The sequence below is a fragment of the Akebia trifoliata genome, chromosome 4 (genome assembly GCF_017979445.1).
Source record: "Akebia trifoliata isolate Shusen 1 chromosome 4, ASM1797944v1, whole genome shotgun sequence".
Lineage (NCBI taxonomy): Eukaryota > Viridiplantae > Streptophyta > Magnoliopsida > Ranunculales > Lardizabalaceae > Akebia > Akebia trifoliata.
The window spans coordinates 43,562,795-43,587,730 of record NC_141378.1 but is presented as its reverse complement, the minus strand read 5'-3'; the positions used below and the strand labels follow the sequence as shown (position 1 = coordinate 43,587,730).

Below are 24,936 nucleotides of genomic sequence, written 5' to 3'. Positions count from 1 at the left end.
CCATAATTTTTTTTGTCCATTCTTAGTTGCCCCCACAACTATTTTTTTTTTTCCACTCTTAGATATTCCCACAAAAAAAATGCTACTCTTGGTTGCCCCCACATGGGCAAAATTCTTGGCACCGCCCTTGATGGCATCGATCATACTTTTCGATGCCAAGATGTGTGCCCACAACCCTTAGTATGATTTGAAATCTTACTAAGTCAGGCTATATCGAATCCAAATTAGTCTTCATCTTGATATTGTTGATATGGATAATGTCTCCGATAATCCAATGTTGTAGACCATCTAAGAATGTCATGGGATAGGGACTAAAAAGTCACTCTTTACATAACATATGTGCTGCACACGTGTCAATAAGCAAGCAGCTGCAAGGCTTTTTTTATATGCTCGGCTATTGGCACCACAACTTTTGCCTATAACACCCCAATAAAATAATAAATAAGGGATAATCAGAAAACATGCGCAACTTATGTCAAAGTTTTGGTTTTGGTACACTCCTCATATAATTCCCAAAACATGTTTTCCCAATCAATAAATTTCATCATATTCAACGCACAAAATGGAGATTCACCCAAAATGAATGAATGATTGAAAATAAATAAAAGTTGGTGTGACAGTAAAAGTTTTGGTGTTTTTTTTTAAATATTACATTTCTATTTTTTGATTTAGTGTTTTATACAAGCCTAAGCCTAATCATAATGTGTAAACAACGATTGAAAGTATAAAGAGAGTTATAATGTTTTGCAATGTTGGAAGGGTGTGTTTAAATCTTTAATTGGGGTGTGATAGAAAAAATAAAAATGTAATAAGTAAAAGTTGGGGTGCAATAAATACATCTTGTGAATAAGTATCTTGGGGGTGTTTTGGTAAAAAATACCTTTTCATGTGTAATTAATGCACTTTAACGTGTCCCCTTAGGGCACACATTAACAAGACCCCTCTTTATATATATGGAGTTTAGGCATATTTTATTCAAACCACAGTGTTGTGGCCAACAGAACAACATTTTTGGGAAGAGGTTCGTTACGAATCCCTAAGAATTCTGTATCCCAACTTCCATCTCAGCCGTTCATTGGCCACTAGAAAGTCCTTCAATTTTTAAAATCATTATTTTAGTCACACTTTCCCGCTACAGAAAAAAGAAGTAAAAATACAGGCTTTTTAAGGGGCGAAAAATGGGAATTAAATTCATGGCATTCAATGTAATTAAGTACAATTTCCAGGGCCTTTACAAAATTCAGTTTTCCCGCCCAATGAGTCTACTTTTATGTCTCTGTCTCCTTCCAAGTTCCAAGTCGTCATCTCTCTCTCCTTCGTCTCTGCTATTATCTCTCCACAGTCGCCATTGTTGTCCTCTCCGCTAAACAAGAAACACTTGCACAGGTAACGATCTCTGCTACTTTCCATTACAAATCGATTATTACATCTATTTATTTTCGATTTATTCAGCATTTTGTATGTGAAGATGAATCTAGGGTTTTTGTTTTGGGGTTGGTTCTGTAGGAATCGAAAAATCTAAGAGTGAATGGAAAAGGAACCCTGGTTTGTTTAAAAATCAGTGTTATTTAGATCATATTTGCCTCACGTTTTCCCTAAATCTCTGTTTTTTAATTAATTAATTTATTTTTATGTGTAAAATTACAACGGATTAAACACAGGTATCGATCCCAGCTACTTTCCATTTCAAATTCATTTTTCCATTTCTTTATTTTCGATTTATTGAGCATTTTGTATGCGAAGATCAATCTTTTTTTTTTTTTTTTTTCGTTTTTTGTATTTGTTTCTGTAAGGATCGAAAAATGTAAGAGTGGACGAAAAGAAACCCTAGTTTGTTTAAAATATCAGTGTTGTTTGGATCATCTTCGCCTCACTTTTCCAACTAAATCTCTTGTTTTGTTTGTGTGTGTGTGTGTGATCCTTGCTATTTTCCTTTACAGATTCATTCTTTTACATAAGTTACATCTCTTCGCGTAGATCAATCCAGTTATTTTTGTGTTTGTGTGTTGGTAGTTTTGGGTTTGTTCCTGTAATAATCTAAAAACCCGAGAGTGAACAAAAAAGGAAATCTTGGTTTGTTTGAAATAATCAGTCTTATTTGGGCCTTCTGTGCCTCACGTTTTCCCTAAATATCTGATTTTTGTGAAGGATTACAGAGGATTTTCATCATTATAAGTGAGAGATGGACTCCCCAACTGAGACAAAGGTTGCTCCAACTGAGACAAAGGACGCCCCAGCAGAGACAAAGAACGCCCTGACTGAGACAAAGATAGATGGATCCGCAGATTCTCCAACTTCTGTACTTGAAGATGAGGTTCTTTTCGTCGATATATTTATATAAATAATAATCATTTTCTCTTGTAAATTGGATAAAATTGATGCTCAACATAAAGTCTAATTTTATATAGATTTCAAAATTAAAATATGTAAATTCAGTTAATATAAGAAGACACCAAAAGCATGTTGTACCGGTTGACTCGGTTAAGTTTCCAAAAATTGGCTAATTTTCAAACTTGGACAAGTTACTTGGATCTTGTACAAGTCATTGAGATGGCCCATTCACAGTTGGAATCTTACTTGATTGCCTTTTGAGACTGAGATTTAAAGCAGCAATTAGTATGGAGATTGGCCCAACCTATGGTACCTGGTTCTTCGGTTTGAATTTGGGTTCATGGTTCGCCACTCTAGAATGAACTCAGATCGTAAGAATAGGTAGTGTTTCTTGGCTTGCTTTGGTTCCCTGGATCGGTTCGCTAGCTTGATTCACTTGTGCATATATATAATTCAAGTATGTTATAGGTCCAATTATAATGTTAAAAAATTTGTAGTTAAAGAGAAACAAATTAAATATAATAATCCAAATTCTAAATATAAACTATGGAAAAAATATAATAAATAGGTCTGGTTCACAAAACCAATTAAAAAATTGTTTCGCTCGCCTAACCCAATCAAATTCCATGGGTTCATGGATTGCTTGATTATGAATCTAGTATGAACCGTACCACGAACTGGTTCAGTTCATCCTGGTTCATGGTTTAGACTAGTACCAATGAATTGGATAACATAGGGCCCAGCTATATTCCATGCCAATGGAAACACTGTCATTTTGTCTTACCCCGTTAGCTCTTTTTTTTTTTTTTTTTTTTTTTCGTGTTTGTTCATTGAATTCAACGAGCAGGAGATGTGCAAGGAGGCACCCGTTCTCAGTGAGACTCAGTTTACTAAACTAGATGAACTTCTCACTCAGACCCAGCTGTACTCTGAATTTTTGCTGGAGAAGATGGATGACATAACATTTGTAATCTCTGGGACACTTAATCCAATTGACTTTTATGTGTATGTATATAGATACTTATGCCCCATATGTTATCACATGACTTTGATTTTCCAGAATGGAGCAGTGAATCAGAATCAGAACGAGGAATCAGTCAAGGGGAAGAAAAGAGGTCGTGGTGCAAAGAGAAAGGCCGCCAACCAATATAACACTGTAAGTTGGTTCATTTCCTTGAGCACGATTTTATTGACCAGTCTTTTGCAAGGTTATTAAAAGCACTAAGCGGGGCCTAGGTGACAAAAAATATAGTTTTTTTTTATATATTAAAAATAATGCAAAAAATAAGAAATAGGAAAAAAATAATGACAAATATGCAATTGCCAAGGTAACATCAACTAATTAACAAACTTGCAACGCAATAATCAATTAAAACCCATAACCCAACAAGTCAACCTAACATTTACAATTTAAAATCCATCAAAGTAACAATTAAGAAAAATATGTAAATAGAGTATCTTCAATTTAGTTTTCATAGATATCAACTAAGTTAGCAAAAATCCTCTAATCTGAAGTCAACAATATCCTCATCCCTCCAATTGACCGGGGCATTGTCACCACCACCATAATCGTCGTCGTCATCTCCCTCCTCCACTTGAAAGTGCGCCCTAGCTTTCAACTTTGAGAAGTCTTAGAAGTATAAATACTAAAATGATTTTTTTATAAAGCCCTCAAAGTTTTGGTGAATATTTTAGATATCCCTATGTTTAAAAAAAATCTAATGAGACACCTAGACCATGGTCTTTTTGAAAAGACTAAACCAAAAAATGATATTTTTTTTAAAATCCTGCTTTAAGTGTTGGGTGCCTGAGTAGGTTAGGCCGTCGCTTTGGCGCCTAGGCTCCACTTTTGACAATTATGGTCTTTTGTTTGAATTCCCAAATGTATGTTAATTTTTTATAATATGTTGTTACTGTGAGAAGTATATGATTCTCTCACATTGAATGACTGAAAGGCACACGATTGTCTTGTCGAACTTCCATGGTTCAATAATGTAATCCATGTTCAGTTCTTTGAAAATAAAGAATGAAGAAAAAGAAAGGAAGAATTAGCAATATTATTGGGGGCTGAAGTAATTTTTTTGGCTTGTAGCCTGTAGGGCATGTATATAGCTCTTCCCGCTATAAGTAAAATGATAAGGGAAACACTTTCATTATTAATAGTTCAAATCTTACTAAGGGTCATTGAAGCTTAAATGGATTACCAAATTGGCAAATCCAATACCACAGCCCTCTAGATTTCATTAAAAAAACTCGGATCCAATTTTTTTTAGGCTTGATCCAGGGTTTTGAAAATGGATGGCTGATGAACTCCCACCAAACTCCCAAATTAACCGCGATTTTTTTTTCCCAAAGTTTTTAAAATTTGGTCCTTTACATCCCCGTGGCATTGAATCGTGTTTTTGGATGCCACAAATTGAGGTCGACGATCTTACTATGTTAGTAAGGCTGGACTTAAATGATAACAAATTACATTAACAAGCACAAAGACAGATCCATTATAAATTATAATGTAAGAATATAGTACGAAAACATAAGAGCCCAAATTAATCCAATTTCTCATATATTAAAATACAATCATTGCTTTTCTATGAACTGTCCATGGTACACTTTTTTCGAAACTTTACTGGGTCCGAATACATGGAAAGTTCATATACAGCATTGTAAAGTTACTGTCCTTTTGTCTCATTTGGTGTTCTCCTTGCTAGGAAGTTCCATTTCGCTTGTGTGTCATTTTTGTAGTTAGGATCTGTTAGTTGCTTGGCTAGAGTCTTCCTTTCTTGCTGCCTTGTCCTTTATTTATTTTGCAAATGTTGATGACCTTTTTGTGTCCTGGTTTGAACCATTTTGAAGTCGGTTCGGGCCTCCCTTTTTCTGGTTGCTGCCTTATATTTTTATTTTTGCTTTTGTTCTTAATAATTTACTATTTGCATTCATTCATTTTCATTCATAATTTCTTTTTATCTATAAAATTGTGTTCATGTGGTGATGTTTATTAGAGGAAAGCCCAGAAAGCAGTTGCAGCCATGTTATCAAGATCCGAAGAAGGCATGGCTCCTGAAGATGCCAACCTCACAGAGGAGGAGAGGACTGAAAAAGAGCAACAAGAACTTGTTCCCTTATTGACTGGTGGAAAGTTGAAGTCCTACCAAATCAAAGGGGTGAAGTGGTTGATTTCGTTGTGGCAAAATGGACTCAATGGGATTCTAGCAGATCAAATGGGGCTTGGCAAGACAATCCAAACAATTGGTTTCCTTGCTCATTTGAAAGGGAAGGGTTTGGATGGACCCTACTTAGTAATAGCTCCACTTTCTACTCTTTCAAATTGGGTAAATGAGATATCAAGGTAAGTAAGCTTAGATATGTTGATTTTTCCTATTCATTTATCTGTGGCAGCATCTGTTTACTTTGGTAGATATGCATTGTAGGTTTACACCCTCAATAAATTCGGTTATTTACCATGGAAATCAAAATGAAAGGGGGGAGATACGAAAGAAATACATGCCTAGAGCAATTGGCCCCAAATTCCCCATTGTAGTTACTTCTTATGAGATTGCAATGAACGATGCAAAAAAACATTTGAGGCATTACGGTTGGAAATATGTTGTGGTAGATGAGGTTAGTAAACCCAATTACTGAAACTCTACCTTCACATTTCTTTAACTTTCTTAACATACGAAACTCTTCCAACTTTTGTCTACATTGCTTTTTCTATCTTATGAAATGTTTCTTCTTGAAGGGGCATCGCCTGAAAAATACAAAGTGCAAATTACTGAGAGAATTGAAGCACTTGCCCATGGAAAATAAGCTTCTATTAACTGGAACACCTCTGCAGAACAACTTGGCGGAGCTATGGTCATTGTTGAACTTCATTTTGCCTGATATTTTTTCATCCCATGAAGAATTTGAGTCATGGTAAATATACTTTGCCTATTGGTTTTCTAATTTAATCAGTGTAATTTGCTAATCAACTGAAATCAAAGCTAGCTCTATTAGCCTGAGCTTGGAGAATGCCTTCCACTAATCAAAATGAAAAGTGAAAGTCTGGCGATAGTGTCTTTTTGATAAAAGACTGTTCTATCTGACCATCAGGTCCACATATTAATGCATAAATCAAGTAACCATTAAAAAGTTCATTTTAATGAATCAACTCTTAAAACTTGATCAAGTCTATATGTGGTGTCACCTTAGTGAGGTGGTAAAGTCTGTATGTGGGAAAACCAGAGTCTTGGGATCAAAACCTTGCCTTCACATTTAAACCTATAAAAAATTGATCGTTTAAGTGTATAGGTACAAGTTTTGCCAGTTAATGAATATCAGACCCTCTCCCAACCATGGTTTAAAATATCGGAATGTATTGGTTGACACGCATCGGTATCGGTCAAGACCGATATGAAACATTCAATGTATCAGGTTTGCATCGGAATGCATCAGTTTGTATCAAATATATCGGCTGATACCGTATCGGTTTTTTCATAAACCGAAACATTGAATTGATACGATATTTTAAACCATGCTCCCAACACAAGCACACAAAATATTTGACTGCATATTGGCCATGGGTTGGTTTTGACATAGGGTTTCATATTCAGGTTTGATTTGTTTGGGAAGGGCAAAAGTGAAGCACAGCAGGAAGAGTTGGAAGAGAGAAGAAGGATTCAAGTACGCTTCCTTGCTGATGGTGTATTTATTTTCTATCTTGTAGTTTAATTCTTCTAACGTATAACGTAAAGTGGAATTGTTTGTTCTCAGGTGGTAGCAAAGCTACATGCAATATTACGACCATTTCTTCTGCGAAGATTAAAGATAGAAGTTGAGCAGATGCTCCCTCGTAAAAAAGAGATCATTCTATATGTCAATATGACCGAGCACCAAAAGAACTACCAGGATCATTTAATTAATAAAACATTGGAGAACCATTTACTAGAGAAGGCAAACAGCAGTAAGAGAATTACTTTTGCTAACGACAAGTAGAATTGATCTAAATCAATTAGATAGAATGGATTTATAAACTATTCAACAGGCTCATTTAAGGATGTTAGAAGACTTTGTTGCAGATAAAAGAGGTCAGGAACCAATTATTTAACTGTCTCAGTGAACAGGGCTTTAAATGGGTCAGATGCGGCTTGGATCTGAGTATATCCATATCCAGATCCGAATTTCTTTATCTGGACATACAAATCCGACATGGATCCTACTAGATAAACCATATCTGAATAATTTTTTATTTCACTCAATCCGTATCCGACCTGTGCTTATTTTTAATTCGGGTCGGATAATTCCGAATAGTTCAACATTTTTTCTTCAACATTTTTTCTTCTATAGTTGTTTGTTAATGGTTATACTATTCTATTTTACCATTATAATCATTTTCTTTTGTAAGAATTTATGTTATATTAAAGTAGAAGAAAATATTTTGAAAAAACCTAAAGATATAATTTTCAAAGCAATATATAATTTGGATCTAGGTGGATATATGGATATATCTGTATCCGACTCGGATCATGGGATATCAAACCATATCCAATCCATTTTTATTTGGATATACTCCAAGGATCCAAACCCACTAAATTTGGATATCAGATTTTGGGTAAATTCTGACCCATTTTATACCGGCCTGATTCTTACCCTACCATTTATAGCATTCTTTAAAACTATTGTGGCTTGTAAGAAAAAATTCTATAGATTGAATGTTTCAATCATCTGGCTTTTTCTTTATCTGCACCTAATGTACTTATCTATGTGGTTGGTGGGCTGTCCTAATAGTTTCTGCCATTACTTTCTCTGCTAATTCTCAACTTGTAAAAGTGCAGGAGGTAGTATTAAAGTCAGACTGAACAATTTGATGATTCAACTTCGGAAGAACTGCAACCATCCTGACCTCTTGGAATCAAATTTTGATTGGACAAGTATGCACCTTACCTTACAAACTCTTCACTAATTTCACTCAGTGATTAGCAAGTTATTTTTTGAGAAATTCTATTGCCACATCAATTTTTTTTTTACTTACAACACACCAATCCTTTTGAAATTAAGCAGTTGTTTACACATGGGTTGGTGTGTTATAAGTAGAAGTCGGTGTGGTAATAGCAGCTCTCTATTTTTTCTCACTTGATTTCGTCTGCAGCCCTATATCCACCCGTTGAACAGTTACTGGAACAGTGTGGCAAATTCCAGTTACTTGACAGACTATTAACAAAGCTATTCGCTAAAAAACACAAAGTATGTTTTGACAGTCCAATGGTAGCTCCTTTCCTGTTATGTTATTGATCTGTCGAATCACTATCAGTATTTTTTTGTTTTTGTTATCTCAGGTTCTGATATTCTCACAATGGACAAAGGTTTTGGATATATTAGATTACTTTTTTAGTGAGAAAGGGCTCGAAGTCTGTAGGATTGATGGCACTGTGAAGTTGGATGAAAGAAAAAGACAAGTATGTGTGTGTTTTATGGTTTATCCTTGGTTACTTCTTAGTGCTTTCAAATTTAAAAAATATAGTTATTAAGGAAAACCAGTGATGATGGTTAGTGCTGAATCCTATATATATTCGTAAGCAGATTGCAGAGTTCAACGACCCAGACAGCAATTTTAGAATTTTTCTTCTCAGTACTAGGGCTGGTGGACTAGGTATCAATCTCGCTGCAGCTGATACCTGTATTCTATATGACAGTGATTGGGTAAGCTCTTTCCCTAATCCTGTAATTTTTAAGTGTATAATTTTTATGCATATTTTATAAACTTACTATGATGCCCGTTCCATGCAGAACCCTCAAATTGATTTGCAAGCCATGGATAGATGCCATAGGATAGGCCAAACCAAACCTGTCCATGTTTACAGGCTTGTGACGGCCCAATCTGTAGAGGTGCCTCATTGATAGCTTTGCTTTGTTTTTTTTCTTTGGGTGTCTTTGGGAATGAAGGTGAAGAAACTATTCTGTAAACAGGGCCGTATGTTGAAGAGAGCTTTCAGTAAGTTGAAGCTTGAGCATGTCGTGATCGGGAAAGGCCAGTTCCAGCAAGAGAGAACAAACATTAATTGTTTGGATGTCATTGAGGTTTCTAGATTCTGTTTCCTGTGTATTTTATGCTCTGTGTACTATATGTGCACCATATCACTGCCCTTTGAGCCTATATTATTATATCTTTCCATGATTCGTAACAGAATTGTGTATTTCAGGAGGAGGATCTGTTAGCTTTGCTTCGAGATGAAGAAGATTCTGAGGAGAAGCTGATTCAGACAGATATCAGTGATGAGGATCTTGAGAGGATTTTGGACCGCAGTGATCTGATTGGTGACCCCTTGTACGATGATGATGATGATAATGAAATCAAAACTTCTGTTGCAGTTCCCCTTAAAGGGCCTGGTTGGGAGGTAGTGTTACCAGCCACAAGTGGAGGTATGCTGTCTACTCTCAATAACTGATAAGTAATTGAGCTTGGTGTTTAGTCGAAATTCTTTTTGTCGAGGTGCATTTAGGAATGCGAGGTAATGGTGATCTGTGGGCTCGTTTTTTTTTTCTTGGTCTTTTCTCGGATGGGCACCAAAAAGGGACACTAAACCTCATGAGTTTTGGATGAATAGGAAAGTGACTTTCCTCCTAGTGCCCCTCTTTTTTTTTGTAAATGTTAGAAAAGCTAATATTAGAACTCTATATCGGATTTGGTTTTTGAGAATGGAGGTTAGGTTTTAGTGGGAATGTGAAATCCTGTTTAATGAAGTAGAAGCATTTCGAACGTCGTGTTTGGTTGGTAAACGATGTATTTGAACTACAAGTTGATGTGGGTTTTATTAGTTGGTTGGTTAAAAAACATAGTTTTAATTTGTTCATCTGTTAGAAATTGATCCTTGTGTGATATTTTCTAAATTGTTCCCTCTAAAACCAGTAAGAAGTTGAAGAATGTCCAAGGAAACGGTCATTTTTTTTTTTTTTTAATGTTTGCAGTTGGTTTCAGTTGGACTGAATTCTCTGGGGTATGGGTTAACGATTCATTCAATTGTATATAGTGTCATTTTTCAATGGATTTATTAGTGTACTATATTTTGTTTATCAGATCTCTTCAGGTAACAACTAACAAATGAAGTGTGGCTGAGAACATTTGGAATTTATTTAACCTAACCCAAAGAGTCGTGATAATCTGACTTGAAAAGAATGAACTTGGTCTGTATGTGGTTGGTGTGGCAAGTGCACAAAACCATAGATCTTTTTCTTCGGGATACTCAAGGAAAAAAGATCTATGGTTCTGTACGGTTGCCATGTCAACCGTGTTCAGATTGCGTATGTTTTAATTAGGGGTATTTTATCATTGGTCTACACCAAATCCATCTATTGCGTACTAGCAGATTTTACTAATAAATTATGACAGACCACCTTTACTCCTATCCCCCACTGCTCGTCAACCTCCTTTTTTATTTTATTTTTGACTCATTTTTCAAGCCAATCTTGAGCTAATAATCAAAATGAGTGTTTGTTAGTAGGAATGCATTAAAGCCTTGGCAACTCTTTTTAGTAGTCTAATGTCTATAAAGTGGTTCTATAGTTTCTTCTACCCTACAAAATGGGGCCGCAACTTGGGCGGGCCAAAATCTGATGGGTTCAACCCAACTTTGGGTCAGGTTTTGGCGCACTTAGCTAGGGCTGGGGAGAAAAAATTGACCGCTCGGGCAGACATTGGGTTGCCTGAAACCGAACTGAATATGATTAATCTAAAAATGTCTCATTCACAAATCACATTTCAAACTTTAATTAATCAATTTTTTACTCAACGCTTACTTTTAATTTCTTCTATGTGTACTTTGAAATATATTTTTGGGACAAATAATTATAAATTTTATACTTTAACACCTTTACTAGATTATGTAATAAAGTTGTGATAGAGTGACCTCAAGCTGGACCTGAAAGTGGATAAGAGTCATGGATGTTTTTCACTTGTATCTCGATGAAAATCATTTGTGGTTCCTATACAACTTCTTGAGGTCACTTCAGCATCATTCTATCTAATATTAACGAGGAATGATCCAACCCAACTTTGGTTGGGCTGGAATTAGGTTTCAAATGCCCGAGGTTCGGTTTGGGCACGGCTTGAGGTTGACCCAACCCGCCCGAGTTGCATACCTATTACAAAATGACTTTCAGCTAGAGGTTGGAGACGAGGAAACTTGTCGTTTGTTGTCAAGCTCTAATGAAAGATTTAAGTCAAGGAATATCATCATTTTGAAAACGTTGGCTTTATCTTTAGTTAGGGACAAAACGCCCCTCAATATTATCCATATATTTATAGGGCTTCTATTGCATCACTTGAAGAACCTTGTGTTTCCCACAACCAATTACTCTTAGATAAGGAATAATAATCAATAATTTGTAATAAATCATCATTTTTATCGTCAAAGCTTCCAATCCAGAAGTTTTGAGGTCCAATCACGATCCATTCAATTGTCTGTAACCACGATGTATGTTATTTAAATCCTTTTGTGTATGCTTTCCACTGCCCTCACTACATTCATCAACTCCAAAGGACCATATTCCCTAAGTCAATCCCCCCTACTTGCAAATGAGAACCCAATCCACGTTTTCCTTTTTAAGAGTTGCTATTGCTACGCCAATTTTTACTAACACCACACCAACTGTGCAATTCTTAGGTGATTAATATAAGAACTGGTGTGGTATTAGTAGCTCTCTTCTTTTGAAAAAAATAATTAAATAGCATCCCTAGATAAATGATGGTGCGCAAGCAGCTTTATGAAGTAAGATGGTCTTCAAGTTCAATCTATGTTAGTTCATAAAGAAGAGATCCAACATTTCAGATAGGAATCAATCCGATTGAGATGCCAGTTTGAAGAGAATCAATACTCTTTCAGAGTTCTTAAATCAGTAAGAAGAGCACAAAACAACAAAACAGGATTCGGATAAGGAACACCCCCCACATCACATCTGCAAATTTCATTAATGCCACAGAAATTGTTGCCAAACCTAGTCTAGTGCAAAAAAAATAATTAAAAGACATGAAACCAAACTCTGCCAAAGACCAAGAATAAAATATTACAACAGTTCGATTAACCAAAAAGAATAATAACCAAACTGATTGCAGGTAAAGGCTATTTACGAAGGAATTAGAAAACCCAACAGTTTGATTGACCTTACCTGAATTAGAAAACCCAAACTGAAACCATGCATCTCACCTCTCACCTCTCTTAGGGAAATAAATACTAAAAATAAATAAAAATCACCCAATTACCCTCCAGAGTGCGAGACTGGTGATGTTACAAAGTGGCCATCCTTAAATATGTGAACAAACTGTTGTGGCAATGAATGCTCACCCTGCAACAAAATTCATGTTAAATCTTTGTTGTAACAATTTAAGTAACCTTATTCTATATTTACTTTTTAATTCTCAGGGCAAATATTTTAAAGGAAGTAACTTTGAAATTGACATCGTTTCACACATTGCTGATGTGGACGTGTATAGAAAACCATAGATGCTTTTCATCAAGATACGAGTGTGAATCATCTATGGTTCTGTGGACACCAATGTGTGAAATAACGTCAATTTCAATGTTACTCCAGCACGACTCTATTTTTAAATACTGTTTACTTAAGTTTGGAGAAACTTTATTGGTTGATGAGTGAAAATCCCAGATAGAAATGAATAACTAGTAATCAAAATCATATGTGCCTAAATGCAAATAACAAACCTAACTAAATGCACGGATAACTTTATCCTTGTTTTATCTTTTTTAGAGCTATCCTATCCTAGAGAGAGGATCCTCTGGAGTTCAAGTTTAACTCCCTTGCTATTGTGTTGGGGTTAATGGAGGGAGAGGAACACACAATGTGTTTTTTAAGGGAAGGAATATTCTAAACCTGTATTACTGAATTTGCTCCTACCATACCAAACTGTTGACCAGTTCTTCGTGGCTCGGTTTGCACTAGGTTTGTAGAAAACAGTGAATCCGCTGTTTTGGTCAAATATTAGATGCCACCCCAATTTAGGTCATTACTAGAGATACCCCCCATGATTTGGTCAATATTCCTGTTTTGGGTTTTGGTCAACATTAGGTCTTCGTCATTGAGACTAACATGTATGACCAAAATGCCCTCCTATGAAACTAACTCTCCGAACCGGGTTTGTTCAAGATTGACAAACGAAAATTCAAAAAACCAGGAGGTTCTCATATCCTCTCTAAGTTTGATGTTCTGGTGCAAATGTTTGAAGAATGTAAGGCTTTCTTGGAGGAATTTTTATTTAGTTCAGGTGTGAGTTAGTTTGTAAGGAGAGAGTTGGGTGTTTTTCTTTATAGCACGTCAGGATCCGTAGACTCGTGAAAAAAGATTTATTAAAAACAAAATGCAATCCTGACTGTTAAAAACACAAATGTTTTGTGCTTTAAAAGGGTGGTTGGGATTGCATATTGTGATATTCACGAGTATATGGATCACAACTCTCTCTCTCTCTCTCGCCCATTTGAAAAAAATGAACAGGAAACAGCTTCATACCCAATCACCATCCGTTCCACCACCAGGTACCAAAACATTGATTTCACTCGACTTGGCTGTTGTAATAGAGGTTTCCAAAGAATCTTTGCTTAGATATAATTGGCAGCCGCCAGTATTGTCCACTGAAATTGTTGGTGCCGAACCCTAAAAAAATAACCACATAATATCAGATGGTTGCCTGAATGGATTCAGTTCACCACATATTATCTCAACTGAACTTCCAACATTCACCATGTACACGAAATCGATACCTGACATTGCACCTCAACTCCATTGCAGTTCACAATCTCACAAGCTGCCACAACATCCTGTTTATGCAAGAATCAAAATCTTCCCATTCACCACATTATACAATAATAATTCCATTTCAACCATAAGGCATCTCTTCTACTAACCGTGAATACAATTCCCATCTTGGTACATTTGTCAATTGTTATATTGTTCACTTTCCCTGCACGTTGTTAGAGCAATGATGAGCCTTTTTTTTTTGTTCTTAAGAGAAGCCTACATATGTAATCAATTTATCTAACTTAAAACAAAAGTGCACTTTAAAGCTTGTAAAAACGAAGAAGAAGAAGAAGAAAGAAGCAACGATTACCTTGAATTTGTAAAACAGAATCTTTGCATCCAAAAACATATACAGACTGTTTAGCATCACAGTCATCAATAACCAAGTTCTTCCTTCCAATTTGATTTTCAACCACCCACCTGTGAAGTGTTGTCAACCATTAACAACAAATTACAAAGTAACCTCCATAGCTAGTACATTGTAAAGCTTGTAGACAAATGGTTTTAAATCTCATCCAAGATCAAGATAACTCACCCATGAAGGACATGGATAGACATGGCGTCCCACCTCTACAAAATCTCACAAGTTAAACGAGTTGACTCGGATGATATTTTGACAATCTTGTTCGATTCAGTAAAATTCGTCCAAGTCAACCGGGATTTGTATATTTTAATGAAAATAATTTTAAAATTTTATTTTTAAATAAAATATGATTTCTACATTATTTTATATATAAAAATTTATAATTATTTTTAAATAAATATATATGAATAAATAATTATAAACTGAGTCAAATGGTTTAGCTCGTCCGAGAGAACTTGGTCTCATCCGTGAACAAGATGTCAAACCGAGCTTTGAAACCATGTAGACAAAGCAGGTTCAGTAAAAAAGAAAGAAAAGAAAACGAGTATCTGAAGTATACTGACTTGCGACCCACTTGAAGCTCCAACTTTGGAGGTCCTGCCTTGGAGAAGGAAGGCGAACCAGTGCGAGCTTCTTTTCCACTGGCAACAACAACACCGGTTCTATCTGTGCGATTTTTTGTCTTCATATCGTTTGATACCTTTTTCAAACCTAGGAAGGATTCAAATTACGATCTAAGTCTACCATCTATAACAATTGAACAAAAGGTAATATCCATCGTTTACGAAAGAGTCGCAACCCATAGCAGTGTCCCATCCCTATAAGAATACGGTGTCTATGTGGCACATTTTAGTTGGAGATTAAAAACATCGTGGTGCATGTGAGGTAGAAAACGGCTTGATTAGGAGCCCAGTGTGTTTTAAACTCCTAATAAAACGTGCCATGTACACACCGTTCCTATTCTATAGGAACGGGACACCACACTGGATCCTGATTCTTTATGAAATCATTGCTGGTTTACCTGCAGTCACACCCTGCCCTGAACTGATTTCTTGAAATACAGCAGCCATCCCTTCCTTCGGGCGTGAGGATGAAGCGTTAGAAGATTCAGAAGTGAAAAGAGAGGCTGGAGGGGGAGGTGGAGGGGCAGGGGCGCTTGGCGGAGAAGGTTTTGATGGTGCTGATTTAGGGGCAGAAACAGTCATTTTTCCAGTAAGACTCCATACTGGCCCCAAGGGATAGAAACTCTTAACGTAATCCCTTAAACCAGGTAAATAAAGTTCCTTCAGAGCTTTAGCCCATTCCACGTGATTTGGGTCTTTATTTTTGTACTCGACAAGTATCTGATTCAGAAGGTGGAAGGTCAGTGCTGACTTATTGAATCTATGCAGTACATGAAGTTCTATTTCTTTTCATAATATGCGATTGGACCAAGGTATTAAATTTTGATTTCGATGTCTAATTCGGACATATTGGAAATGGAAATATTTCGTTGGAAACTGGTAATGTTTCGAACAATGTGGAAATCAAAACAATTTTAAGGAAATAATGAAAATATTATGAAATGACAGAAATTTTGACGGAGATTTCGTTGAAAGCATAGGAAATAATAAAACATTGTGACAAACACACTCACAAGTCATCAAACTATAATAAACAGACATGTGAATTATGAAAATGAAGATTAGTAATGTTTCATTACACGTTGACATGAGTATCTAAGAGTCCGATACCTAAAACAACTATATGCTTCTTGGAAATGAGAATAATCATATCACATAACTACAAATACTTTAATATATATATACTACTTTCATAAATGAACAAACTACATGTACTACATTATCACATTATTAGATATATACATATATATTTTATCTTTTAACTATGCAGAAAGTTACTAATATATCTAGTAATTAAAACATAAATGATTGTGTGTAGTTAAAAGAATATTTCAGTCGAATAGAAACATCGAAATATTTCCACTGAAATCTTGCTTTTTTATACCTTACATTTGATGATTTCGGTCGAAATTCACTTTTCATCGAAATATTTAACGAAATGAATAGTTATTTCCACCGAAATATATACATAAAGAAATTGTCAGTTAAATTTCGTGTCAGGCCTTGTGGGAATGGATTTATTTCGTGGAAATATGTCAAAATTTGATACTATGGATTTGACTTACAAGGTGAAAACCATATGTTTAGCAACCATGACTATCCATATACAAAGTGGATGATTATGTGCGATAACATAGGAAGCCAAGACAGTGACACGTACCAAGTATGATTTATTGGATTTATTTCCTCAGTGTACAGAGGAGATCATACTTCAGTTAAAGAACATGTCAGAATAGATAGTTCTAGTTCTAAATATTCTAATTTTGCTTGTATAGAATCATCCTATTTTTAGCTTCTTAGCTTGTTATAAACAGCTACATGTTCCTGTTATTTAGTAGTACAAAATCCTTTCTGAATAGCAGTAATACCTTGTTGCTATAGAATTCAGCCATTTGCCAACTTTCTTCCACATGCCCAATAGGAAGGCTCATACCTTGAAAAGAAAATAAAGAAAATGATGTGAACTGAAACTCTAGGATTTCAACATAAAAACATGAGAAGAAAAGCTCTCACCACAATCTTTGCCTGAGTAAGCAATCCAAGCTAAAGCTGTGAGACTGTCAGCAGCAGTTTTCAAGTGGTTAAAGAAATCTGTTCGCCTTCCTTCTGTCAGGGCATTTGCTTTCATTATCACTTCATTCAACGGCTTGAGAAATTCAGCCAGACCTGCAAGATCGGGTTTCTGCAACATTGAGCAAAATAAAGTTAAAAATGCCCTAACAAAATAATACCAAAACGATCTCTTTGATTAGAATTAGTGTTTACAGTATCCATGTGATCAACTTCTGTCTTTCATCACATCCAAATTCCATCTGATTAATTCTTTCTCGTTTCTTGTGAATGGTTCTAAAATGGTATATTGTACCTGATATTCCACATTTTTTTTTCCTGCAGTATTCCATGTTCCTTTTACAAACCCCTCATGTTCAAGCTCGTGGCATCAGGGAACTCAAATCCCGAAAAATTCAGTGGCAGTGTTCTAACCATGGTTTAAAATTTTGTTTACAAGGGTATGTCAAATATTACCAAACATGAGGGACTGGCCTAAAATCTAAATAAAGCAGCCTTCTACTTCAACGACAATTCATCCAAATTTTAGAGAAGAATGAGGAAATGACGGAAACAGCAGCAGCCAGCTAGTACATCTCTTTCAAATCTCTCCCAGATCTCTCTAGATATATCTTTCTCAAAAGATCTCTTCGTCGATCTGAATTTTTTTAAAGAAAATGATCGAAACATGGAATGTTTCAAATTCAAGGTGGTTTTGTCTCGACAAAGTAAAATCCCAAAACATTTCGTACGAAATATTACAAAACCACACGAATTTTTAAACCATGATTCTAACAAGATAACAAATGACTATTGAAGGTGCCCATTCTTAGTCTTAAACAACATTGATAAACAAGATTGCAAGAAACACATTGGTTTTAAACATGTTTGACGCAATCAACATCAATGTTGCTAATGATGCATGAAATACTTCAAAGAGAAACAATGCACATGACATGGCACTAATTTCTAAAGTCATTTTATAGTTTAGGTAAGTTTTCAAGAAGTGAGGATGTTCATGAAAGATGTCCAAAACTCTTTTGTGATAATCAATCAACCGTAAGCCTAGTATGGCACCAAATGTTATCTTTCATGTACATAAAGATCACAAAACAATCTAAATTGTCTTCTATACATATGTTCTGTCAAAAGACATGGTTATTAATATTTTCATAAAAAAATCCCCAAGCAAATATGTTTGTGAGGAAATCGGGTATTCTCTTTAAAAGTATATAGTCACCAAGTTTTATTATGCTTTTCTTTGCATCTACTCTTCAAATTTCATTGTATCTTTCTAAAATGATTATTTCACCAATGAGAAACTCCTTTGGTTAAGCTCAAAAGGTCAGATCTAATCCATAATTGTAGGATTTGTTATTATTTGTGAGATCAAGAATTCACAATTGATTGATATGCTTCTGATTCAGGATCAACTAGTTTCATTCACTTAATTTTGATGGGGTCCAGAATTATAAGGTAACATACACCCATCAAATCACCAACTAAAATTTTAAAATAATAGGTAACTCTTCATTTCTTAGATCCAAGGCATCTTAATCAACGGTAAGGACATTCATCCAAATAACATCAAAAGTAAACAAAAATAAACAAAAATTTGCTTCTTTCAAGTAAAAAAACAAGCTCAGATCCTAACGAAGACGTATAAATTCAACAAATTAACACAATAATACACTTAATTCGAATCCAAATCCACGAATTTCAATTGCATAAAAAAAGAAACAACTCTTAATTTCTTAGATCCAAAGTCCAAACATCTTAATCAAATGTAAGAACGTTCATCCAAATAACATGAAAAGAAAACAAAACCAACAAAAATTTCACTTCTTTCAAGTAAAAACAAGCTCAGATCCTAATGAAGAACTACAATTCAACAAATTAACACTATAATAAGCTGATTCAAATCCAAATCCACATCCACGAATTTTGATGGTAGAGAAAAAGAATCCAACCTGACTTTGCTTGATTTTGATGAGTAACTCCTTTTGAACAGAAAACGCTTCTTCGATAATCTTCGTTATTTCCAAAACTTTTCCACCGATTTTCTCCGCTGCAGCCGAAACCCTACCAACGAATTGCGCCATCAGATCTTCATAAGCGACGATTGCTGGATCTACAGGTGCATCGCTATCGCTTCCAGGAATCTGGCGGAATCCAGATGAAAGCGATTCTAAACGAGCCACCGCAGATTCCAATCTCTGTATCAGCTTCTCCTCCATATCTAGGGTTTGATGCGAGATCTCAACCACTCACACTCTCAATCTCTCTCTCTCTCTCTCTCGCTCTCTGTCGCGATCTAATGAATCCAAGCTGGTGTTTTTAATTCTTGCGTTCACTTTCTTTGATTTGAAGAAGGATGGATGCTTTGTGGTTAGAAACTTAGAAAGGAAAAACGCCGAAAGGCAAATGTTTGGTTGGCTTTCGAAAGCCTTTTAACACCACAGCGCACGTTTGTTCCATTTGAGCGAAACGAGCGGAGTATTTGTGCTTCGTGGGACCTATGTGAGGTGACACATGTTGAGTATTTTGTTACATAACACCTGATTTGATTTAATTAAGTTTAGATCTTTGTTTTTAAATAAATTTGATGATAATATGATTCTTGACCTTGGTCTTCTCTATGGACTAATGCAAATGACTTAAATGCCCTCAGTTCAACCATTTGTAAGAAAACCTCTATTTTTTTCCTCTCCCAAAAATTTATCATCTTTAAGCTTTTCAAACTCTTAGGAAACTATATTTAACCTTTTCCCCCTCACTAAACTCCCTCGTAGAAAATAGTTGATTTTTCTCTCCAAATTTTTATCATATTCTAATCTCCAAAAGTTTCATCTCGTTCTTTAGGTTTATTGGTTGAAGTATGTGGAATTTTAAGATCGATTATGAGGGTAAAAGATTTAACCCACTAGGTTGAAGATGACTATTTTGAGAAGCAAAAAAGAACGAGGGTATTTGGCAATAGGTTTAGCATAGAGTCATTTAAATCATTTTCTAACGAGTCATGCTAGAGTGACCTTAACGGGGGACACCTTGACATGGTGGCGCGTGCATGTCCGTAGATGCGTTTTACTTGTATCTCGGAGAAACGCAACTATGGGCATATGCGTGCCACCACATCAAGATGTCCCCCGTGTGTCCCCCATTGAGGTCACTTCAGCATTAATATTTTCTAATAGGGAACATTGAAATCAAGGAACATGTCATCGGTTTGAAAATGCAATAGTATCTTAAATATTCACCAAAACATTGTGGGGAACATCTAAATCAACCTAAAATCTATAATTTTACGGTCAATGATTTAATGCTCCTTGCATCAAAATAATATAATGGAAACTCAATAGTTCTATTGGATCAAGGAATAATCACATCTTTACTAATATAATGAGAGGAGGTTGAGTAGAAGTGGTTCGACACCAAAATCTGGATCTCACAAATGCCCCCACGGTTACATTTAAAACTTATTATAATTTGGGATATTTTGGTCAAAAGCCAAGAAAATTGCAACCCATAACCAATGGTCATATTGGTTAGTTTTCAAATTTACAAAAGTAGCCTTTTTAATATTCCAAAAAATTACAAATAAACCCATTTGATACATGTTATCATAAATTATAAGGTAATTGTTTTGATTTAGAGGATACCTCTTTTCTTCCTAAACCTCCCTTTCAATGAAATGTATAAACAATAATTGACCTCAAAATAGATAAGAGAAGGCCAAACCAAACCTATGTAGGGTTGACTTCACTTATACCAAGCATAGTTTTTTTATTTCTCTTCATTTTTTTTTCTTGATGTTACATTATTTATGTTATTGTAGGTCGATGCAACTTTGAAATATATAAGGTTTGTCTGATTACACATGGAAAATAACATGGATTTCAATTTCTATGGAAAATCCTAGGACCTGTGTGGATTAACTTTTCTAAGTGCTTCTGACTCTTGCAGGGAGTCAAAAGCATTTTAAGAGTGTTTGGATAAATAGTTCCTGGAGAGAACTACTTTACTGTGGAGTCATTTTAATACTTTTTCAGGAAGTACCAATGGTGCTACTTCTCTAAACTACTCTTGCAAGGAGCCACAAAACACCGTCAAAATGATATGATTGGGACAAGTATGCCCCTCATAAAATTTGAAAATTACAAGCATACCCTTGAAAAAGCAATTGGAATAATATCATATTACCATCTATTGATGTGGTGGTAGTCTTTTGATATAGTATTTGGGACAAGTATGCCCCTCATAAATTTTAAAAATTACAAGCATACCCTCAAAAATGTGATTGAATATATTATATTACTATCCATTGATGTGGTGGTAGTCTTTTAGCGTAGCATTTTGATTTGGATTTCTAGCTTTCCCAATTGTTCACTCAATGATTTATCTATGAGGGTTCCAACCATGGTTGAAAGTTTCTTCTTACAAGATTGATGTGAATAATTACATACATTCTATGATTTAAAAAGTTTCTTCAAAAACTTCTTTATTTATTGGAATTAAAAAATATATAGACTGACAAACTCGACTAAAACTCAAAAATTTAAAGAAAGATTAACGTAACTGAAACGACCAACTGAATTTAAAGACTAACGAAAACTGAATTGAAACTAAATGAAAACTCAATGATTCTTTATCTATAAAGCGGGGAGGTCCTTCTTGGTGGATGGATATAATACTATGGTGCAAGGATAAACTACTTAGACTTGACCTTGGTACTTTGACTAGACAATTCTTTTGACGGTCCCGAAATAGCACAGATGACGGTTTAGAACGTTTAGGGGCACCTAAGATTAACCATCAATTCTGAAGGTTTAACTCTTAATCACATGATTAAAAATTTGATATAAATTAGTCTAAGTCTAGTGGGAAATATTGAATCCAAATGCACTATAAGTCTATAGTGACCAAGAAGGTAAAAAAAAATGTTAGTTACGGGTCTCCCCTGATTGGGACATAACCTTTGATCAGACAAATTAATTTGACCCTAAGATCGAATCTTTTTTATATAAAATAGTCTGAATCTTTGAAAGTAAAATCAATTAGTCCAACCGATTTGGTGTTGATCAGTTTGATTTATTTGTTGATTGGGCCAATTGATTTACATTTCACACATTGGGTCGGACCGATATTACGGGTTTAGTTTGAACGGTCTGGACCGATCCGTCCACTTACCTGTTGATTGGATTGAATAGAGCAACCCGGGAACACCCATAGTAGGTTCGAGTTGTGACTTAGAGGAAGGTTCATAAACTCAAGGTTTATTACGTGCAATGCAATTTATTCGGTCACCCTTGCCCAAGTACACCTATATACCTTTTGAGCATGCTCAATCAGACGGTACGTGGTGACTTGGTTTGATATACAGTATAGGTGATAATCTAAGGCTTTAACTCAAATCTCTGAAGTCAAAAGCAGCCAGTTCAATCCCTAGTTGAGAGGTGGCGCATGATGCTAAGCGAGGGCACTCTTAAGTCACCTCTCATCTAGAATAGACGTAGTCTATCCCCCTTGTACAGTAATACATTGGGGCAGGATCTCGCTTAGGCACTGATTTTAATCAAGAAGTGCAGTTGGTGAACTTAGGTTAACTTTGATATGTCGTATAGGTACGAATTTAGGGTTCGCGATTCTCGGGTTGCGGATCCGCTTTTGATTTTTGAGGTTTGGGAATCGTCACCTAGTTATCATGGTCTAGGAACCTAATCATGACTCTAAACAGATGAATATCACTAATCTACAACAAAAAAAAAAAAAAAAAACTACGGGTCCGGGGATCACGTTACGGGGTTGGAAGGTATTAGGCACCAACCCCGCTCGACAAACGTCGGTCTCTCTTTTTCCTTAAATAATACTACATTGTAAAACAAACCTAAAAATTAATAATAATAAATAAAAAATTACTTAGCGGATTACGACAGTTTCCTTAGTACTGGCGAAGAATGTTCTTATATGAGTTTCTTTGTTATTCCTACGTCATTAGATCTGTTTCTGATCTTCAAGTTGAAGTATCTTTCTTCTAGATCTGAGTATTTTATATATTTTCTAAAGGATTTCTAGATATTTTTGGAAGGTTTCTAAGAGTTTTTTAAACAAAAACTAGGGTTTGGATGATAGGTAAGGAGCTAGGGCTTCAAAATTAAGATTTGAAAAAGGCTAGGGAGACTTTTTGAACTACTTTTTATAGGGTTTATTTTGACCTGCGAGATTAGGTTGTGAAGGTTCCTATTTATAAATTTTTGGGAAGAGTTGGTGTTTAATTAGGTTTCTTTAAATAAGGTGAATTAGGGTTTTGACTTAAGTCTTATTTGATTGATTATGTTTCTTTAGATTAGGATTTTAATTCTTACGGTGCAATGAAATAATATATTTTTAATTTTTGAAGAATCCCCCTTAATTATATTTTTAATTTTTGAAGAATCCCCCTTAATTATATTTTAATTCTTTAGGCCCCCAGATGGAATAAATATCACAAGGCTCCACTTAAATAAGTGGGCAACCAACAATTTTGCCTGAGAGCTTGATTGATTGGTTTAAAAAATTTTAATTTTAATTAGGATTTCACATTACATTAATTAATGTTTTAATTATTAATTTCATAATTTTAAATTGTTAAAATTAGAAAATTACTGTTTTGTCCCCGAATAAGACTTTTGCATTGAAAAATCTTTTTTTGATGTTTTGGAATTAATTTTTCGTAAGGAATTTGATGGGATTATCGATTTTCTGTCACTCGTGAATTTTTTAGCATGTAATGATTATAAATCCTATGAGAGGTATTTTCATAATTTTGTCAAATCTGGTGAAAGTTGCCAAAATGATTTATTTGGTTTCAATTTGTTATTTTATGTGTTCGAAAGGATTTTGTTAAGCGTAACGTAGGTTCTAGGGATGTTTCGATGTTAAGAGTATTTTAGTAATTTGATCATTTTTTAGTGATTTTTATCGTAAATCTTCTTTTTATCTAAAGAATAATGATTTATACGTTTTAAGGTCATATTTTCCTAACGTAGCATAGTTTCTAGAGTTTTGTTTGCTTGAAATACCTCATCTGAATTTCTGAAACATATCTAGCAACAAAAATAAAATATTAGAATATCATCCATCATTAGGAATCGTCGCGATCGGATTGACGAATTGATTAATCAGGTAAGTGCAAAAATGAGGTGTTAACAGAAACCCTTTCTTTTTCTACATCTCCCTCGTAGCAATAACAATGATTGCTAATGAAGAAGAAAAGAGAAATCATTTTCATAGATCCTTCTAGATTTTTCTCGTCATGAGTTAAAATGGAGGTCAATCTCAACGTGTGAGTTTCAAATTTTGAAAAAGGGTCATTGATTTATTAGAATCTTCTATTCAGATTCATTTAATCGAATCAGAGACAGGGAGGGGAAACAAACAACCTTACAAAAAAAACCCTCTCATTTATCTATCATTTTGTTTCTCTCCTTAAAATCATATTAGAGATTTTGATCAACCCAATCTTGATAAAATAAATGATGTCAATATCTATAATGCTTTGGTTTAAAAGTATTATTTTAATTTAGAACTTTGTATCTCAATTTAGATTTAGAATTTTGAGATCTCTAGTCTTAGAAATTCTTTTTTTTATCTAAAAGAATAAACCTACGTCAACCCAACATAATTTATCATTTAGCCACATTTCTTTAGATTTTCTTCAGTTTTCCTACATTCTTTTGATAATTTTGCTACGTTTTCTACAAGAAGTTGAAGATCACTGTATGATTTTAGTTGGATAGCTTTGAAAAAGAA

The 24,936-nt window shown here is 34.9% G+C and overlaps 2 protein-coding genes across 4 annotated transcripts; one reads left to right on the top strand and one right to left on the bottom strand.

Annotated features, from left to right (window-relative positions):
• Positions 1 to 1,280: 1,280 nt before the first annotated feature.
• CHR1 (chromatin remodeling 1) lies at positions 1,281 to 10,160 on the top strand. Of its 3 annotated transcripts, XM_086441337.1 has the most exons (17): positions 1,302 to 1,387; positions 1,641 to 1,661; positions 2,149 to 2,314; positions 3,179 to 3,298; positions 3,392 to 3,487; positions 5,331 to 5,677; positions 5,760 to 5,949; positions 6,071 to 6,246; positions 6,924 to 6,993; positions 7,084 to 7,273; positions 8,145 to 8,240; positions 8,459 to 8,553; positions 8,646 to 8,765; positions 8,890 to 9,009; positions 9,097 to 9,195; positions 9,277 to 9,387; positions 9,510 to 10,160. In XM_086441337.1, exons 3-17 carry the CDS (start codon positions 2,183 to 2,185, stop codon positions 9,753 to 9,755), a joined length of 2,208 nt encoding a protein of 735 aa, XP_086297463.1. In that variant the 5' UTR covers positions 1,302 to 1,387; positions 1,641 to 1,661; positions 2,149 to 2,182; the 3' UTR covers positions 9,756 to 10,160. The 3 variants fall into 3 exon arrangements, with proteins under 3 accessions (XP_086297464.1, XP_086297462.1, XP_086297463.1); XM_086441338.1 differs by lacking the exon at positions 1,641 to 1,661 and having other exon boundaries at positions 1,281 to 1,386; positions 2,157 to 2,314; XM_086441336.1 differs by lacking the exon at positions 1,641 to 1,661 and having other exon boundaries at positions 1,281 to 1,386.
• A 2,071-nt stretch (positions 10,161 to 12,231) lies between these two features.
• On the bottom strand, positions 12,232 to 19,612 carry CAP1 (cyclase associated protein 1). The gene is made up of 10 exons (XM_086441339.1): positions 19,119 to 19,612; positions 17,113 to 17,281; positions 16,968 to 17,032; positions 15,498 to 15,819; positions 15,040 to 15,187; positions 14,423 to 14,532; positions 14,220 to 14,275; positions 14,076 to 14,132; positions 13,825 to 13,968; positions 12,232 to 12,648 (listed from the first exon to the last, which is right to left on the bottom strand). The coding sequence occupies exons 1-10, from the start codon at positions 19,383 to 19,385 to the stop codon at positions 12,562 to 12,564; spliced, it is 1,425 nt and encodes a 474-aa protein (XP_086297465.1). The 5' UTR covers positions 19,386 to 19,612; the 3' UTR covers positions 12,232 to 12,561.
• Positions 19,613 to 24,936: the final 5,324 nt, after the last annotated feature.

Excerpts from the sequence above, each read along its gene's own strand:
- CHR1 (XM_086441338.1), top strand. The coding sequence starts at position 2,183 with ATGGACTCCCCAACTGAGACAAAGGTTGCTCCAACTGAGACAAAGGAC. Across the intron at positions 3,488-5,330 it reads CCGCCAACCAATATAACACT|AGGAAAGCCCAGAAAGCAGT; the intron begins GTAAGTTGGTTC and ends GATGTTTATTAG. Across the intron at positions 5,678-5,759 it reads TGGGTAAATGAGATATCAAG|GTTTACACCCTCAATAAATT; the intron begins GTAAGTAAGCTT and ends TATGCATTGTAG.
- CAP1 (XM_086441339.1), bottom strand. The coding sequence starts at position 19,385 with ATGGAGGAGAAGCTGATACAGAGATTGGAATCTGCGGTGGCTCGTTTA. Across the intron at positions 17,282-19,118 it reads TCAAAATCAAGCAAAGTCAG|AAACCCGATCTTGCAGGTCT; the intron begins GTTGGATTCTTT and ends TCAATGTTGCAG. Across the intron at positions 14,533-15,039 it reads GAGCTTCAAGTGGGTCGCAA|GTGGGTGGTTGAAAATCAAA; the intron begins GTCAGTATACTT and ends AACACTTCACAG.